This window comes from Ophidiomyces ophidiicola, assembly GCF_022830035.1.
Source record: "Ophidiomyces ophidiicola strain CBS 122913 chromosome Unknown scaffold_1, whole genome shotgun sequence".
Classification (NCBI taxonomy): domain Eukaryota; kingdom Fungi; phylum Ascomycota; class Eurotiomycetes; order Onygenales; family Onygenaceae; genus Ophidiomyces; species Ophidiomyces ophidiicola.
This window is the reverse complement of record NW_026054641.1, coordinates 1,007,321-1,025,423: the sequence shown is the minus strand read 5'-3', so window position 1 is coordinate 1,025,423 and position 18,103 is coordinate 1,007,321. Positions and strand designations below refer to the sequence as shown.

The 18,103-nt window shown below is 46.7% G+C and overlaps 7 protein-coding genes across 7 annotated transcripts; 5 read left to right on the top strand and 2 right to left on the bottom strand.

Moving 5' to 3' along the window:
• Window positions 1-51: 51 nt before the first annotated feature.
• MDL1 (ATP-binding cassette permease mdl1) lies at window positions 52-2,616 on the top strand (the record flags this gene model as incomplete). The annotated part of the gene is made up of 3 exons (XM_049249466.1): window positions 52-1,281; window positions 1,338-1,973; window positions 2,035-2,616. The coding sequence occupies 3 exons, from the start codon at window positions 52-54 to the stop codon at window positions 2,614-2,616; spliced, it is 2,448 nt and encodes an 815-aa protein (XP_049111660.1).
• A 743-nt stretch (window positions 2,617-3,359) lies between these two features.
• On the bottom strand, window positions 3,360-4,789 carry LOZ57_000360 (uncharacterized protein; the record flags this gene model as incomplete). The annotated part of the gene is made up of 2 exons (XM_049249465.1): window positions 3,360-4,542; window positions 4,608-4,789. 2 exons carry the CDS (start codon window positions 4,787-4,789, stop codon window positions 3,360-3,362), a joined length of 1,365 nt encoding a protein of 454 aa, XP_049111659.1.
• A 784-nt stretch (window positions 4,790-5,573) lies between these two features.
• LOZ57_000359 (uncharacterized protein) lies at window positions 5,574-7,880 on the top strand (the record flags this gene model as incomplete). The annotated part of the gene is made up of 1 exon (XM_049249464.1): window positions 5,574-7,880. One exon carries the CDS (start codon window positions 5,574-5,576, stop codon window positions 7,878-7,880), a length of 2,307 nt encoding a protein of 768 aa, XP_049111658.1.
• A 469-nt stretch (window positions 7,881-8,349) lies between these two features.
• On the top strand, window positions 8,350-9,038 carry LOZ57_000358 (uncharacterized protein; the record flags this gene model as incomplete). Its single annotated transcript, XM_049249463.1, has 2 exons — window positions 8,350-8,695; window positions 8,761-9,038. 2 exons carry the CDS (start codon window positions 8,350-8,352, stop codon window positions 9,036-9,038), a joined length of 624 nt encoding a protein of 207 aa, XP_049111657.1.
• Window positions 9,039-9,435: 397 nt separating this feature from the next.
• Window positions 9,436-11,346, bottom strand: LOZ57_000357 (uncharacterized protein; the record flags this gene model as incomplete). Its single annotated transcript, XM_049249462.1, has 3 exons — window positions 9,436-9,862; window positions 9,916-10,181; window positions 10,237-11,346. The coding sequence occupies 3 exons, from the start codon at window positions 11,344-11,346 to the stop codon at window positions 9,436-9,438; spliced, it is 1,803 nt and encodes a 600-aa protein (XP_049111656.1).
• Window positions 11,347-13,403: 2,057 nt separating this feature from the next.
• MDM34 (ERMES complex subunit) lies at window positions 13,404-15,143 on the top strand (the record flags this gene model as incomplete). Its single annotated transcript, XM_049249461.1, has 2 exons — window positions 13,404-13,738; window positions 13,796-15,143. The coding sequence occupies 2 exons, from the start codon at window positions 13,404-13,406 to the stop codon at window positions 15,141-15,143; spliced, it is 1,683 nt and encodes a 560-aa protein (XP_049111655.1).
• A 545-nt stretch (window positions 15,144-15,688) lies between these two features.
• LOZ57_000355 (uncharacterized protein) lies at window positions 15,689-17,168 on the top strand (the record flags this gene model as incomplete). Its single annotated transcript, XM_049249460.1, has 3 exons — window positions 15,689-15,767; window positions 15,855-16,734; window positions 16,787-17,168. The coding sequence occupies 3 exons, from the start codon at window positions 15,689-15,691 to the stop codon at window positions 17,166-17,168; spliced, it is 1,341 nt and encodes a 446-aa protein (XP_049111654.1).
• Between the last annotated feature and the right edge of the window lie 935 nt (window positions 17,169-18,103).

Here is an 18,103-nt window from a genome sequence, read left to right as displayed (position 1 = left end):
CCAGCGGGCGAGCGGCGGCCGCCGCCGCAGTTCCTTGAACGCCTCTCCGCGATGTGCAGCTCCGGTCTGCTCGCAACGCTCCCCTCGCGAATACCTTTGCATCGAGTTTCTCGTCTAAATGGCCTCCGCCTTGTAGCTCTTCCTCCTCAGATCACCCAGCGAGCACTAACAACTGGTCCTACGCACACCCTTCCAAACTCCCGAACTCCGCTGGAGACCTCTCCAGGCCATGCGTTTTCGAAACATCCCTTCCCCGGCGGCATATATTCAACTATTCACGGGCTTTCCATTGCGGGGCCTACGAATTTAAAGCCTATTCGCTCGTTTTCTGATTGTCAAAGTCTTCGAAAGGACAATAGTCCCCAAAAACCAGGCAGCCATGTGAAAGAGGATCTGGAAGAAGCTATCGCGCACGAGGATTTACACAAAGGATTTGAGCGCTCGGAAAAGGCCTCGCAGGCCGCGCAGATAAATCTCAGCGCGAAGCTGGCGAAGGATGGCCTGGCTCATGGACAACGCGCCGGGATTTCGGAGATCTGGCGGCTGATCAAGATTGCTCGACCGGAAGCCAAGGTTCTCTCGGTGGCATTTGTGCTTCTGCTTATCTCGTCGTCGGTGTCCATGTCGATTCCATTCTCTATCGGCAAGATCCTAGATATCGCCACGAGTTCAAACCCAGACGGACTGAAACAGCTTTTCGGGCTGAGCCTCCCTTGGTTCTACGGTGCTCTTGGAGGAGTGCTTACCCTTGGTGCTATGGCTAGCTATGGAAGAATTGTCATTCTACGCATCGTTGGCGAGAGGATTGTGGCTAGGTTACGGTCCAGGCTGTACCGGAGAACCTATGTCCAGGACGCCGAGTTTTTCGATGCGAACCGCGTCGGTGATCTCATTTCGCGATTGAGTTCTGACACCATCATCGTTGGCAAAAGCATCACGCAAAATCTCTCCGATGGCCTTCGAGCTGCAGTAAGTGGTGCTGCTGGTTTTGGCATGATGGCCTACGTCAGCCTCAAGCTCTCTGGTATTCTTGCCTTACTACTTCCACCAGTCGCCGTCGCTGCTTTCTTTTATGGAAGGGCTATCAGGAATTTGAGCCGCAAGATCCAGAAAAATCTAGGCACGCTCACCAAAATCGCGGAAGAACGATTGGGGAATGTGCGAACTAGCCAATCTTTTGCAGGAGAGAGATTAGAAGTACACCGATACAACAGCCAAATCAAACGCATATTTGAACTGGGGAAAAGGGAATCATTCATAAGTGCAACGTTTTTCAGCTCTGTAAGTGCTTCTATGCTGTAGCTTCAATAAGTACCCGATTAACAACATTGGTATAGACTGGCTGGACGGGTAACATGACAATTCTTGCTTTACTTTATGTAGGTGGTGGAATGGTCCAAACAGGAGCAATCTCGATTGGCGACCTCACGTCGTTCCTGATGTATACTGCCTACGCCGGTTCTAGCATGTTTGGTCTATCTAGCTTTTACTCGGAGCTGATGAAAGGAGTCGGGGCCGCCAGCCGTTTATTTGAACTTCAAGATCGGCCGCCTACCATTTCACCTACGATTGGTGCGAAGGTTGAGTCGGCCCAAGGGCCTATTCGCTTCCAACACCTTGCATTCAGCTACCCCACTCGCCCTGCTGTGACCATCTTCAAAGACCTCGATTTCGAAATTCCCCAGGGGGCCAATGTAGCAATTGTCGGTCCTTCGGGTGGTGGAAAATCGACGATAGCAGCGTTGTTGCTCCGGTTTTATAATCCAACCAAAGGCCAGATTTACATTGGTGGCAAAGACATTGCTACAATGAACGCCAAATCGCTCCGAAGGAGGATTGGTGTGGTACCGCAGGAGCCTGTGCTCTTCTCAGGCTCTATAGCTGAGAATATATCTTATGGAAAGCCGGACGCCACGAGAGCGGAGGTCATTGCCGCTGCAAGAAAGGCCAATTGCCAGTTTATCAGTGATTTTGTAAGTCTCGACGGAACCCAATCTCTTGTTATCCAATCTATGTGCTGACTATGCAATTCAGCCTGATGGCCTGGATACAAATGTAGGTGCGCGAGGTGCGCAGCTTTCTGGCGGACAGAAACAGCGTATAGCCATTGCTCGAGCGCTAATTAAGAACCCTGATATCCTGATCCTCGATGAAGCCACATCTGCTCTTGATGCGGAGTCGGAAACGCTCGTTAATAGCGCTCTGGCAGCTTTAATTCGTGACAGTAACACCACAATCAGCATTGCCCATCGATTATCAACGATTAAACGCTCTGATATAATCATTGTGCTTGATTCCGACGGCCGAGTTGCCGAGCAAGGATCCTTTAACGAGCTTAGCTCAAAAAAGGACAGTGCATTTATGAAGCTTATGGAATGGCAGATGACCGGTGGGGAGTCAGGAATGACTCCAGTAGCACACTACGAGGGATCCACAGCTCGTGGACCACCTTCTGAAGCGGAAGAGTTACAGCAAATGCTTCAAGAAGGAGAAGACGAAGAGTACGATGATGGTATTGATGCTGAGGATGAAGAACCTCATCGACAAAAGCCTTTGGAGCCTGCACGGAGTGATGAGGAAGTCGGTGAAAGAGCCGGCACCGCCGTCAGGCCTTAATTCTCTTAATGTATCTCCGTCGCCCTTCTTCTGTGTCAAAGCCTTATGACGCTTTGCATAATATATTCCACCTCCGCTACTCCCCACCCTACTTGATTTGCCACTGGCTACCTGACAGCGCCTCCTCATTCACTTGTATATAGTGGATATTTTTGGTGGATGTCTGACAAATGATTCCTACGAATCTTTGTTTACTTTATTTGACTATTTGAATCATGATATCCAATATGAGACTAAGCATATAGACTTTGTGTGTTATTCTGCTTTTCTCTTACCGGCCTTTTGTGTATTATTGATATATCAGCCAAAGCCATGTATCTAGATGAATTCCCCATTTCGGTGGTTTATCCCCCTTTTCATTTCTTATGTACAAGCATTCCACTCCGCTCTTGTCCTGTCTTGTTCCCCAAAAATGTTGCGCCGCACAATTATTCAGCTTGTTGGGTTGGCCATCAGACATGGTTATGTCAGAGCAGCTCCAGTGAAAAGCTTTATAACTCCATTAAATAAAAGGCCAGAATGTTCAGAATTACTTCAAAACACTTTAGGGGGCTTTTGTTTCCTTAACCTGATAGATTCAGACTCCAAAACAGCACGATAGCCCAAATATATTAAATATTTCATGAATTCAACGCCCCCTAAAATGCCTGATCTATCTAGGTATGTAGCACTATGATACCCCAAGAAATGCAACCCATATTTATAAGTAAAAGAAAACGCCCTAAAACATTGAAGAATGGGATTTATAATTTCGCAACCAGAAAACTTAATAGACTTCCAGTCGCCAGTCCAGCAGCCAGCATGAGGCTCATAAACCCTCCTGCAGCTTCTCTCTCGTCTTCATCGACCCATGCTGCCGCTCCAATCATGCATGCAGAGCACAGGTACCCACTCGTGAGACCAAACATAAATTGTACAACAAACAGATAATAGAAATCACTGTTGATCTTTGCGCCTTGTCCGCGAATATTACACATCAAGTACATGGGAATAAACAAGATGCGCATCAAGGAACCAGCAAACAGCAAAAATGGATAGCGGCTGGCTTTCTTAAAGCATGAAATGCCTGCTGATGTTCGCCCGATAAGATCTCCTGTGTTCCAGAAAAGGAAGGCCAACGGTATGAATACGGCAGATTGGAAAATACGAGGTGGTGCTGGGGTTCCTGATTCTCGAATGCTATGTATTTCGACTGTGAATACCGGGAAAGCCATCGTGATTGCAAAGCAAATGAGTATTCCCAAAGAAATCCAACGGAGCTTCCGGAACAATAGGCGAAGGGGAATGGACTTCTTGTTGAGAGTCTCGTCCTCATCCAGATGAAGAGGAGATTCATCGGTGATTCTGTGAAAGCCCTTCGAACCATTGAGGTAAAGGAAAGCAAAAAAGGCAAGACCAGAGACACCAACTGCTGCTGTGAAGTATATGAAGGCTGATTTTGCAGACTGGTATTCGACGGTGTCTAAATCTAAAGTTTCGCTGGCGTCGGGAACCGCGAGAACAGCTAGCATTTGCACAATGCAGGGCAAAACACCGGAAATGCCCTGTCCAACCATGATTCCCTGCGTGTATTCGCTTCGGCCAAATCCTGTAACATAAGCGAAAAGGCCGTTCTGACTCATACCTGTAGCCAAAGAAGCGATAAAGACCATTGCAAGCACAAAGACGAAGTATACAAGAGATGAAATGTTCCGAAACATGACGGTGGATATGGCAAGGAGAGCGAAAACGGCTATGTTGAGGAGTATCGAAATTCTGATTCTTCGGGGGTACGAGGCATTCTCCTGGAGTTTGGCCAGTATAAGCGCCGAGGAGAGGTTTGTGAGGCAAGAAACCGATAATATGCAAGATTGAAAGTTCGACCGGATCCAGGGGTTGGACCCAAATCGCCGTTGGAAGTAGGGTGCTGCTGCGAGGAACATATTCCTGGGCGTCACGATGAATGGGTTAGTTCACTCGAACAGCAGTATCGTCCAAGAATACCAACGTACCACGCCCATAGCATAGACACCCCAAGCCATAAAAATATTACATATTCCAGCCGGGAGAATGGAGCCACTGGGGGCTCTTCTGGAGTAGCATATTCATCCAACCGCTCCTCTCCATCTTCTTCCGCTACACGCTCATAGGAGCGGCGCGGATTAACGAGCCGTTCGAGAATGCTCCTTGACATTTTGGGTCGCTGACGAAAAGCGAAGCCCTATGCAGGCATCGTCAACAGAACATTGTATTCCAGTCTATAGCTGTTGTTGGCTCGGGGGATTCAATGATGAAAGTACCGGCGCACAATTGACGTCATGTGACAAGGTCACGCGCTTGAACCTTAATTACGGAATACTGCGTACGGGGTACGGAGTACTGAAGTCGTGGTGGTTAACTACGCCGTGCCGTGGGGAAATTCAACATAGGAATCCAGCCTACAGTGAATTGCTAAGATGTCTTTTCATCCCAACTACTCCGTATGGAGTACTCTATACCCGGTGGCCTGAGTTGCTATTTATTTGCACGTGATCGCCTAGCCAGGTCTTCCCCACACGCCACCCAGCACGAGGGGCACACTTCTCCATCCCACAATCCCCATGACGATCTGGTACATTTCCCCAACAGCACCCAAAGCTCACCGCGGCTCGATTGGGGCGGATGGATAGAACCGCTGCCAAGGGGGATAATCCGCAAAATTCCCCTGGGTTGGAGGCCGAGAAGGCCGTAGCGAGCCCGCCGGCAACGAAGTTGAGGCGATTCCAGTGCCGACACTGCGAAAACAAGTTCTCTAGACTAGAACATCTCCAACGACATGAAAGAATCCGTATGTACATAATACTGCTTTTTGTATCAACTTTCTGTTACTGAATACCAAATTGCCATATGCAGACACACAGGAAAAGCCGTTTGCCTGCCAGTTGTGTGAGCTTAGATTTACTAGAAGGTAATAACTATATCGCCCAAAACCTTAAACAATGCTGCTAACATATCTCAGTGATCTTTTAACCCGCCATGAGCGACTGTCACACAATAAAATTACACCACCAAAACGTGGCAGGGGGTCTAGATCAAGGGCCGGCAGGTCAGGGGCCTTGAGCCAACGGGAGATACCACCAGTCCCACACCATCCCGCCACTACTGAGGATGGTGTTCGTCACACTCCCACAGGCACCGAACATCCAAGCATAGAATTGGCTACATTATCTATGGCTGCAGAGCATGTCGCTCTTCAAATGCCCTATGACACTCCCTCTAATCATGCAACCTCTCATGCTCACCATGTCTCGTTGGGCCAGAATGATTCCATGACAACGACAGGAACCCCTTCTCATTCAAGAGCTCATATTCATAATTTGGAATTTGATAACTCTTTTAGCGGCCTTGCATCTTTCTTGGATAATAGTACCTTATCGTCTTATCATTTCTCTTCGCTTGTCTCTGCTGAGCAGCCCATGCCTCTCTTTTCTCCAGAATCCATGGCTCGTCTTTCTGATTTACACGGGGATACTTTAATCTCTTATGATGTCAGCCATCACCCCAGTGATGGATCATTCTCTCATTTTGGCTCACGCCTTCCATCACTCCAACCGGAAGAACAACCGCCGCAGATTAAACGGATGCATATTCCCCATCGTCCTCTTGGTGAAATTTCCCTGGAAGATAGAAGAGAGATCCTGTCAAAATTGGATGGATTTTCTGCCGTTCTCCAGCCCTCTTTCCAACTGCCATCATGCTTAGCACTGACAAGATATATTGCCGCTTATATTAACGGTTTTCATGAACATCTTCCTTTTCTGCATATTCCCAGCATGTCCGTCCCCCACTGCTCTGTTGACCTTCTCCTTGCTATCGCGGCCATGGGAACTCAGTATTGTCTAGAAGCAGAAAAGGGCATTGACTTATTTCACGCTAGCCAAGCAATTGCTATGGAAAAGATTCGGCGCAGAGATGTGAAAAGAAATACATTACACCGCCATGAAGTCACAGGTGCTGCTTGTGTTCCAGAGAATGAAGAGCAGGAGCAGAACTCGCACTGCGTATCATCCTCATTCAAGGAGAGTCGCTCTCCCAGCGAAGCAGCACATGAGAAGGAAGATCCAATACAAACGATCCAAGCGTTACTTGTCCTAATGGCCGTGGCGACCTGGGCAAAGCAAAAAGAGATCCTGCGCGAAGCGTTGGCTTTGCAGAGCATTTTAGCCACACTTGTTCGTGATCACGGCCTCCATGATCAGCCCATGCCAAAAAATGTCCAGTGGGAAGATTGGGTTCGACTAGAAACTGCGAAGAGGACGAAGTTCATAGTTTATTGTTTTTTTAATCTACATTGCATCGTTTATAACATTCCATCTCTGATACTAAATTCGGAGGTTAATCTTATGTTGCCCTCTGGCTCAGCCGAGTTCAAAGCCTCAAATGAATCATCATGGCTCGAGGAGAGAAATAAAGGTTCCCCTGAAGTGAATTTTCAGGATGCTTTAAATCACTTATTTTCTCGCGGTGGAAATGATGTCGCAGAATCCACCTCTTCACTAGGGAATTACATACTAATTCACGCAATCATACAACATATCTTTTTCCTCCGCCAAGTAGCCCTTGGTTGCTTCGGTGGTAGAAGAGATATGGCAACTGAAGACATTTGCGCGTTGGAACGAGCGTTGCGAAATTGGCAAATTGGATGGAAACGGCACCCAGAATCATGTCATGATCCCCAGGACCCAAACGGCCCTGTGGCATTCAATTCCACCGCCCTGCTCCGTCTCGCCTATATACGCCTCAATATCGACATTGGCCCTGGTCGTGCTCTCGATACACGAGACCCCGTGCAAATTGCAAAGGCTTTCCGAGCGAGCCCACCTATACAACGTACTCCGAAATTAGTTCGCGCGGTTCTTCATTCTGCTCATGCCTTGAGCATTCCGGTCAAAATTGGCATCAGACTTGTTGCCCAAACTCAAACTTTCATATGGTCTATCCAGCACTCGATTTGCTCGCTTGAATGCGCCTTTCTTTTGAGTAAATGGCTTGAGGCGTTATCTGTACCAAACCCTGAGCCCCCAATTAGTGATGATGAACGTCGCGTCATTGCTCTTGTGAAGTTGATGCTTGATGAGACGGAATTTCCTGTGTCGCCTACACTATCGATGTGGTCGCCGCAGATGAATCAACAGTTGAATGCCGGAATATTGCGCGTATGGGCGCAGATTTTTAAAGGATCCCAAACTTGGGCTATAGTTGGTGTTATTGGAAATGCTTTGAATATCTGCGCTGATTTGGCTTAGTCTCCGTACAGAGTAGTGTATTGTCAAGCTCAAATCTACTCCATTATTGGTAGTGTTATTTCCTATTCACTAAAGCACTATTCCGTACTCCGTACTCTGTGAGGGCAAGAAAGGCTATACCGGAATTCGAATTCTAGATTTATAGGCGTACAGCAACATTACTCCCAACGGTTGCCCGCAATGTAGTAGTACCCCCGCAGCAGTTTGGGGTGGGGCATTCCCCCAATAGCAATGGAACTACTCCGTACTTAGGTATTTCTTCATAGTTATCCCAAAAGGTCTGAGGTTATGAGGTAGCTGACTGCTAATAATTCGGTTGAAACACCAGGGCCCCATTGATTTGGATGGGCCTTAGGATTCCTAGAGACAGCAAGGGTCGTCAATATTCTTCAAATCGAGTTTCGGCATCTGTGGGAAGCAACAAATACAGGATAAGCTTCCAAGAGTCTCGGCACGGTTCAAAGACATCATGGCACGCCGTATTGGGCCATCTGATATTGTTGACTCCAAACGTCTAGTGGAATGCAAATTTGTTAATGTTTACCGCGTCGATGAGCATACAGTAGCTAAGCTATGTCCTCCAGCACAACTTGTGGAAGCAGTAGCTATGCAGCTAGTTCGATCAAAAACTTCCGTGCCTGTGCCTAGAGTATACAACGCGTACGTCGATGATTCAACCTCGCGTGGCGTCATTCTTATGGAATATATCCATGGGGATGTTTTGACCGACGTTTGGGACAAGCTTGATCCTTGTCAGCGTGCCAATATTATTTCCCAGCTTCGACAATTTATGGATGAACTTCATGCAATTAAGGGTAACCTTTTGGAGCGGTGGATGGTACTCCTTGTAACGACCCAATGTTTTGTGCTGAACTTGGAGGCTTTGGCCCCTATAAGACCGAGGAGGAACTCAACAATGGAATTGTGAGAGCGTTGCAGCTCTCAATCAGTGATACATGGGTGGATCGTGTTGGCCGAATGGTCAAGCCAATCCCCAGCCATGAGATTGTTTTCTCTCATGCCGACCTTTCTCCACAAAACATCATTGTTCGTGGGGATAAGGTCCTTGCTCTTCTTGATTGGGAGATGGCGGGTTTTTATCCAGCGTACTGGGACTACATTAAAGCCTTATACCGTCCCGACTGGCAGATCGGGTAAATAAAAGACGGAGTAGTAGAAAAGGTCTCAAAGCCTTATTATCTTGAACTCGCGGTGTTTCTACATGTACAGGAGTTTCTTTAGCAGAACAAGGCAATGATGCTTGTCAAGGAATTAGTTCCTATTGTCAGTGGATGCTGGGATCTTCATAACTTTCCCAGCTCTTCTGTGCCTTCCCAGATGCAGGACAACACCCAAGCTATTTTATTCTTTTTGTTGTGTTTTCGTCATCAAGGTATACAGATAGACTATGCTCTCTAAATGTACAGCCTTTACATAGCTACATGTGCTTAAGTATTTGTCTAGTAAAGCTCTTGCATTTATCAATCTGCCTCGGTGCAAGATACTCTTCCGATGCTTCTGAAGGGGTCTCTTGGAAAACGAGAACCTATTGAAATCAACATAAAAAATCGGACTCTGCTAACCATTGTGATCCAATGGCAAAGGCCACTAAACTCCCTGTGCAATGCAACAGCTCCCCTTCTTCCTCTAGATTTTCCGGCTCTAAAATATCCAGAACTGTCTGTAACCTGTCAAGTAATTCACGCTGAAAATCTAGCTCAAGTAATTCATACTTCGGCGTAGCTTTAGATTTGGCAGCCTCCTTTCCACGTAGTTTCGAATTGTAAATGGTGGTGTTATTCACGCACCGAGGGGTTAATGCTTGTCGAGATGCTGGGAGAATACCTCTGGCCTGACCTTTGGTAAGTAGCATAGTCAAAAGGAACGACAGCCATATTAAATTGGTTCTTGGGTTAAACCCTTTCCATGGCTCGCCTTGAGATTTAGCCGAGTCCCGATTCTCATATACTTCCGCCCGCATTCTGGAAGCATTAGCTTTAAGTTTAAAAGACAATTGTAGTAAACAGGCTCTTACAATCTGTATGTATCTCGAAGGAGCCTCTCATCGTCGTCCCTGCCAATAGCGTCAAAAAGTTGTTTCTTGTCAAGGTCAGACCAGGCGACATTGCAATCATTTGAAGTCCCACCAAGCAGAATATCGGCTCGCGAAAGAGAATAGTCAATTATTGTTGACTCAAGACCACTAAGTCCGAAGCCGGTGCTATTTTTTGCTATTGGTCTATTCGGCAATTCTTCTTTTGCTGACTTAATACAAATATTTCCAAGATGAAGATCACGATGCTGTTTGACACACTTAGCAATAGACTTCCAAAAAAAGGATATTCTGTCGCCTTACCTCGAAAGCAGCAAATTGCTCCGCTCGAGCCAGCGCAAGCGCAACGCCCCAGAATATATCATATATCTGAAAAATAGAAGAGCAATCAAACTTCTCTAGCTCAGAACCAGCATTATCCATTTCAAGAATTGCCCATAGCTGAGTATCTGGATATGATTTCTTTTTGCTTGGATCTGGGTTATAGCAGTCATCCCTTGTTTGGCTATACCGAGTCCAAGCGGCTTGGTAAGAAGCTGGAAACCGGCCTTGAACAACATGAACATCTCGGTACCTCGCAAATCCTGGGATTGCGTCTAGCAATTTTAACATTTGCACTTCGGCTACGACTTCAGGTATTGAGGTGAATTTCTTCGAGCCAGGGCCGGTTCGTGCACGAAGAGGAACAATTTTGAACACACCGTTATCATATTCTTTTAACTTCTCTATCTTGAGTTTTGAAATGTCCCGCTTGGCATTCTCTCGTCGAACGTGTAGTTGATATACCTCACCGTAAGAACCTTCTGCAATCTTCTCGACGTCAAACATCTCTGCCGCACGATCTGCCCAAGAATTAAAGTCTTGCACGGTCTTGGAAGCTATTGCCTCTCTTAATATTGGCCTAGCATAATCGTTTATAACATCTTCCAATGGTATCGATGGGGCCTTCAGAGGCGATTTCTGTTTTCGCTTTTGCCTTGTCCTGACTGGTCTGCACGCTTTCACAAGTGGCTTCATTGGCGATTCTGGCGAAGATTTTCTAGCGATATTACTTGATGGGCTCGATTTAGGGCGTCCGTCCTCCTCCGAGTTTTGTTTTGCTTGCGATTTCCGCTGCTTGATCACTACTTTCACTTCGGGGTAGGCTGTCGATTTTGAGCACGCGTCCTCGAGATTGATGGCAGCCAGGGTTTCTCTCAAATCATCAACTAGTTTATCCGTTGTTTTCTCCATGATTCCTTGATTTTTCACCTTCTTGGATGCTGAATCCTCCTTTTCCAGTACCGCTTTTGCTGATGCTAACTTTCGTCTGCCGTATACGCGATTCGATTGTAATGTGCGACTTGGGGCTTTCGGTGGAGGAGATATGTTCCAAGGAGACTGTGAGTTTAGAAAACATTCCGAAGAGGTCATTTTGTGCGATTCCTGACTTCATCTCCAGCCAAGTTCATTGTGATCTGGTTGATCAAGATAGCGGGTTATCCGTTTCTTTTGATTATTCCCATCTAGGCCTAGCGCTCTTCGTTACTGTGGAGACCAATCGGTAGATTACCTGAGAACGTTTAATTCATCGGCAAAACGGTTTCTCCGACCCGCTCTTGATGTCGACAACGCCCAATCATGAGCTCTGTCTTCTTCACTCAACAACTTTAGGGGTTGCGCGATTTGTCGAGGAAAATCAACCAGGACGATAAACGAATCAAGCTGGATGATGTTCTGAACTAACTAGTTTCTTATTAATTCTCGCCCAAAGCAAACTGTTGGCCGCTCAGTCAGAGCGTAATTATTTCTTGTACTTCAAAGAAGTTATATGGCATCGTGAGAAAATATCCCGCTAGCTGAGTTGTAAAGAAAATGTTATTGCTCCAGGGCCCAGCGGACTTTCCCCTAAGTCATCATGGATATACCCACCATATACCGATAAGCGCCTATACTGATGGGAAAGTATAACCAAGTTACTGTTTATAACCAAGTTACTGTTTTTTTATGAAGGGCAGTCTGGGTATTTTAGGCAGTTAGAGTCGTTTTTCACATCATAGTGCTCTTCATGTGCAAGCCTTGTACAATAGTGCAGGAGTACGGGCGTTTTAGTTCGAGGGTCCCTAGCGTTTTGTACTCCCTACAACTTCAAGGACATACGAATATCCGCGGGGGAGGCGGTGTGGTTTGTTAAACCATGAGCGCCGTGGGCCGTGGCCAAGCCAGTTTTAGCACACTGGAAGCAACCTTAACCTTGTGGCTAGCCATCTTCCAAATATAATAATGATTCCTCCTAGAAACAATCAAGTAAAATCCAGCTGTATTTGAGAAATAGCATTTTTTCCTATCGTTGATTATTTGGCATAAACAAGTTATAGCAGCAATGATATCATTTGCCACACTTTCCGAAATTGCTTTATAAGACTCGCTTGCAACTGAGATAACCCATTAGACAATTAGGCACGGCGTCAAAGGACGTTAAAACAGTTAAGAAAAAATTTGGTTCCGGTTCCATCTTCCATTGTCAAGGATCAATGGAAGGGTGGGGATATTCAGGGCCTTTTCGAGAAAAAAGGCTAAAAAATATCAAAGGCATTAGCTGACATCACCCTTGACTGGGGCATATGGTTGGATGATATCTTGAATGCTGGTGGGGGCGGGGTTTAGGTTCCGAGCCGTTCCAGGAGGATTTTGCAACAGAAGATGTATATTATTGTGTAGTCTGTACTCTGTAGTGCGGCGTAGTTGAGACAGCCATAAACGGGCGAAAGCCAGCTGACACGATAGTCTAGTATGTATGTAGGCATATGTACGCCGAGACAGAGGCTTCCATGCATCAAGCAGTCATAGATGGGTCTTCAACGGGAGATCATCAGAAAAGCGGATCCTTATGGGCGGCGCGGAGTATCTTTCTTAAAGAAGATGTGGGGTCGGATAAACAATTGTCCCTAGGAACTGTGCCGCGAATAAACACCGTGTGGTTGTAGCCACCCATGCCCAGGCTCCACTGCACTCCGGTGCGTTGCCGATACACCCACAGCCTCGTAACGGTACTGCCACGCTCCTATTCCTCCCGGCCGGGTAACATTGGTACGGCGAGACCGCGTAAATCTGGTATTTTTCGCTCTTGGCCCCAGTATTTGGCCGCCAAGACTGTTTTCTTGTTTTCTTTTTCTCTTCAGGGCAAAATTTCGCGATTTTGCCGCCCCGTCGTCGCCCTTCCAACCCTCCGCACAGCCATCCCGAGCGTGCTCAGAGCAGCCCATCCCGAGACACGCCAGTTCACATGTGTGGGATCAATATATTATTAGCTTGATTTCAAATGTCGCCCGCCCGCGTTGTTTGGATCTCCATTTCCCCTCCGTTCTCACGAGACCCCCGGCCCACGCGACTAGGCAGAGTCTAGTCATTCTCCATATATTCTGCCCTCCCGATTCCATCAAATACCACGACGCCTCGACCGCTGCTTCTTCGAGACCCAATGCGCCACGATGGCCTTCAACTTCAACTGGTCCCCGTTGATGGCGGATGCGGGATTCTACATCCGTGCACAGGACCTGCTAACCGCGGCTCTCAATAAATCACCAAAACCCCCGATCATTGTTGATGACATTGTTGTAACGGAATTGAATCTGGGCTCGATCCCTCCGGATCTAGAAATTTTAGAGATTGGCGACCTTGCCGAGGATCGATTTCGCGGCATCTTTAAAATGTCATATTCTGGTGACGCCTTTCTTACTCTGAAAACCCGCGTTCAGGCCAATCCATTGAATACATTTCTAATTACTCGCCCTGCCTATGCCTCGCCTAAACCTCTTGCTGCAGCGTAAGCTATGTCGTCCTCCTCTCTAGTTATATATTGCTAACCGAGGTGCGAACAAAGGTCCGGCTTAACCATCCCCCTCCAAATCACGCTTTCCGATTTCAGACTTTCCGGTTTCGTTGTTCTGGTATTTTCGAAACAAAAGGGAATAACTGTCGTGTTCCGAAACGATCCGCTCGAGTCTCTAAAAGTATCTTCAACGTTTGATTCAATTCCCTCCGTCCGAGACTATCTTCAGCGAGAAATCGAAGGACAGCTGCGAATACTCTTTATGGACGAACTCCCCGCCATCATACATAGACTGTCCTTGCGACTATGGGTTCCCGAGTATCGTGGTTTAGAAACTGATGCAGCAGTCTCACCCGGATCCGGAGAAGATCCACTCCTGAGCCCGCCAAAAGATCCAGTGGATGCGTCGGGTAACCTATTGACTTCCGCTGACCTTGCATCTCTATCCTTTGACTCAGGTGTCGAAATGCATTCCCTTTTCTCGCAGCAAAGCCTTTTACGACTTGCTGCACTAACAAACTCCCAACGCACACTATCGCTCTTCACACCATCAATTCGGGAAGTCGTATTTCGAGCATGTACAGGATTTGCCGATCAAAACGAAGGCTTTGGCAGTGGCCTGGCTTCTCCATGTGGCATGGCTCTCTCCAGGTCGCATTCTCATATCTCGTCTCCGTCAGCATCCTTCCAGGACACCTCCAGTGTCCTATCTCTTCAAAATCGATCAACAACAACTGGCACATCGTTCAGCAGTTATGGTCTTGGTCTAGGCGCTGGTCGCCATCACAAAACTCGACCGACCAGAAAGAGAAAGAAGCGAGTTGTGGACTTGAGAAAGCATAATAAACCCACAGACTCGGAGAGTGTGGATGGTGAAAGTGAATTTACAGAATCCACTGCTGCTTCAATGACATTCTCATCTTCCGTGATTCCAGAGGAAGCGAATGATGACCCCGTCACTCCGCCTACCTCACCCGAAGCCGCACTTCGAATATCTAATCGCCAGCATCGATTCTCTACATCAGAGGGCAAGGGTAAAATGAAGACACCTGTTGCTCAGCAATTAACTTATGGTCAATTGCGAAATAATAGTCCTCACTCCGAGCCTACAAGCAGTTTACCGCGCTACACTGAAACTTGCAAAACACCACCCCGACAATCTCCGCCTAATCCAGAAGCATATTCAGCTGCCCAGGAGAAATCTTTTTTACACCAGCAACTTTCTGTTTCAGACTCCGCATCACAGAGTAGCATCCTAGGACAGGCGTGGGTGATGAAAATGGCAAATGAAATTGCTCGCCAGATGCAAGAAAGCAAATTTTCTGCGGACAACAACAAGTTTCATGGCGCCTGGGAGCCGGCCCGAGCCCACACACCCCCACCGGCATATGGCCAGTAAACCTCGAGTAATCGTGGTGTTTGGTGTTTTGCCGTTCTTGTTTTCATCTACTATCCCCACTCTGTTGATCCAGCAGGGCATGTTCGTTTTTAGCAATTTCACTACTAGACATTCCTTAGTCTAGTCTTGGTCTAGTTTGTATTTATACGTCTGGAGGCTTTTGTGTTGAATTTTGGCGCTTTCAAGAGGTTATCTCCTGGCTAGGAAAAAGGGATTCGGTACCTGGAGTCGGAAAAAGGGAGAAAACCGAGTTGATTTTGGAATATTGAGATGCGTGTATATTGAGATTGATATCAGTCGCTCCTTATAATTTCTTTTGTCGAATATATGTACTTTTTATCCAAGTTTGACGAAATATTACTGGATTGAGCATTATTATATGGAGTAAACAATCGAACCCATTCCTCCACATTTTGAGTGGCGGACGTGGCTTGGCACCCAACATTTTAGCTAGCCCAAGCTACTGCTTCGTGCATATGTGCAGTTTCAATACACCACAACAATTCAGCAGCGCCCTGCTGGATGCCAATTGAGCTCCAAGCATCATGTCTGGTCTGTTTCAAAATTTGCTGAAAGGCGGATCGCAAGGCCCAGCCGCGGGAGCTTCGAAGCAAGAGGATACAGGTATGTTCTCAGCAAAACTGCTGCTCAAAACAAATTGCCTCCAGTAATAGAAGAATATAAGTTAATGGAAATCTTTTTACTTGAAAGACTTCGCCGAATTCGCCGTACCATCTCAGCAGTCCGGCTCGCCGATTTCCGCGGCCACAGACCCCCGTTCGACCCTCGAAGCGCCAGGAAGCAACGTGCCGTACACAAGATGGTATCGCGTATGGGAGCGGACGTCGCCAAAGGACTTCATGCAAGAAGCATTTGTTCTTCCATTTATTATTTTTATTGTCATTTTCCATATATGGGGAACCCGAAAGAACCGCAGCAAGGCTAAGGCGTGGGCGCAAGCTCATATCCCAGTTTTGCACAATGAGTTTGCTGTTGTGGGTTTCAAAAGTGTGCGAAGGGGCGCTGGACTCAAGGATCTTTCATCCTCAGAGGACCTAATGATTGATGATAGCTTACTGAAGGAGAATGCCGCAAATGAGTTTTCTACGTACGCAACCGGACGGCAAAATGTCGCGTTTGTGGATATCTCGATCCAGCTATGGAAACGATATAACCCTGCGTTTATGATAGGTGATTCCATTATGGGTCTATTTTTCGAATCCCTATCCACCCCAGCAGAAAAAATTGAGATCACTGCCTACCCGTTCGACGGCAAAGAAAAGGACATGGTTCCAGCACCCCCAGCGGAAAAAGAGCAGTTGACCAAAGGAAACAATTCTGCCTTTGATGGATTTGTTTTTGCCATTGTGCATAAAAATGCCATGCGCAAATTGAGAGAGGATCGATATGATGTTTCCTTAACATTCACAAAGGACAATGCGAAACTCCCAGGCTGGATTACAGTAATGAGCGAGAGTGCGGAGATTACAGATATTATTCTTACCAATGAACTCATTAAGGCCGTTGAAGATGCTGGCGATGACTTCGAATACTTGCTCATCACCGATCAACCTGCAGATAAGCCAAACACGTATGGTTCTACTTCTTGATGCTACTGTGTGTCTACTAATTATGCTACCTAGGGTCGAGGAGGTTACATCGCGCAAGCGCACCATGCTCTCCATGCGTGTGCCATCATCCACATCGTCCACTGCATATGCTTCTTCACTTCCCCTTTTCCATCTCTTCCTTCGTCTTAACGATCGACTTGCCTCTGCTGCTCGGTTCCGTCAAGAAGTCCTCCGTAAACTCCGCGCCACTCGAGAAGACGAACTACGCAAGCTGCGACGCGCCAGCGAAGAAGAGAAGGCTGAAGAACGCAAAGCTGCTGCCGAAAAATCAAAGAAAGAAGAGCGGGACAAACTCTTACGTGGTATGTCTGCGGAAGAGCAGAGGAAATATCTAGAGAAGGAAAAGGAAAGAGAGACGAAGAGGGAGATGAAGAAGCATTCCAGGAGAGCTTGATGTGTACGATTATTCATCTTCATTCCAAATGCTGTGGTTCAATTTGGCTATGGAGAGGAATTTGCTGGGGCAAATATTTTTTTTAATTGTTAAACTACTTTTATATAATGTGTTTTATAGTGATGTGTGCACCCAATCAAGGAAAAGTCGTGCATCTTGCAATGCATTGTATTGCCCAAAAGGCAAGCGTTATCGGTCTTCACGAATAGTTAATTCTTAATGCCTTATGGGATCAAGTAAAGTGTCTGTAGTCGCATTCTCTAGAACCGAAATTGTGTGGGAGAAAAAAAAGCTCGTTTCAGTGATAGCATATTTCTCTGTAGTATTATATACAAGCTCTCCTCAATCTATCTTCTGACGTAGCCAAAAAGATCACAAGGGAATATGTTTAGGAGCTCAGTCTTGTTCTAGGAAACGTTTAGCCTTTTCCGAACCAAGTCTTGTGGCCCTGTAGAAAATTATCAGTCGAATTCGATGATACGGGACAGGCGGCCTTTGAATTGGCGGCAATATCTGCTACCAAAGTGGACGTGCAGGGGATGTAGGAAGTAACGATTTACTTACGAAAACCAGTCTCGTCATTCCGTAAAGAGCGGCTAGAAATACAGACATTAGTGATTTTGCATGGAATATAATCACTCATAATAAATGTGTAGACCTACCGCCTAAGCTTCCAGCCATGGAGATATAGTATGGGTACATGAAGTATGCACTTCTATCGGTCTATGTAGAAGTATATGTTAACAATGTCTCTTATCCGAGCTAGTTCTAGGGCCTCGAACCTTCCACCATTGGCGCTTGCCATCGTGCCTCTGGAAAAGTCGTTGATAGTAAGGAACACGATTCTCGCGGAAAACGAATCTAGGTAGTGATAGTAAGCATCTGAAATGGTCACTGGCCTGGGTTCTTGCCCAGTCGCACACAACCCAAACGAC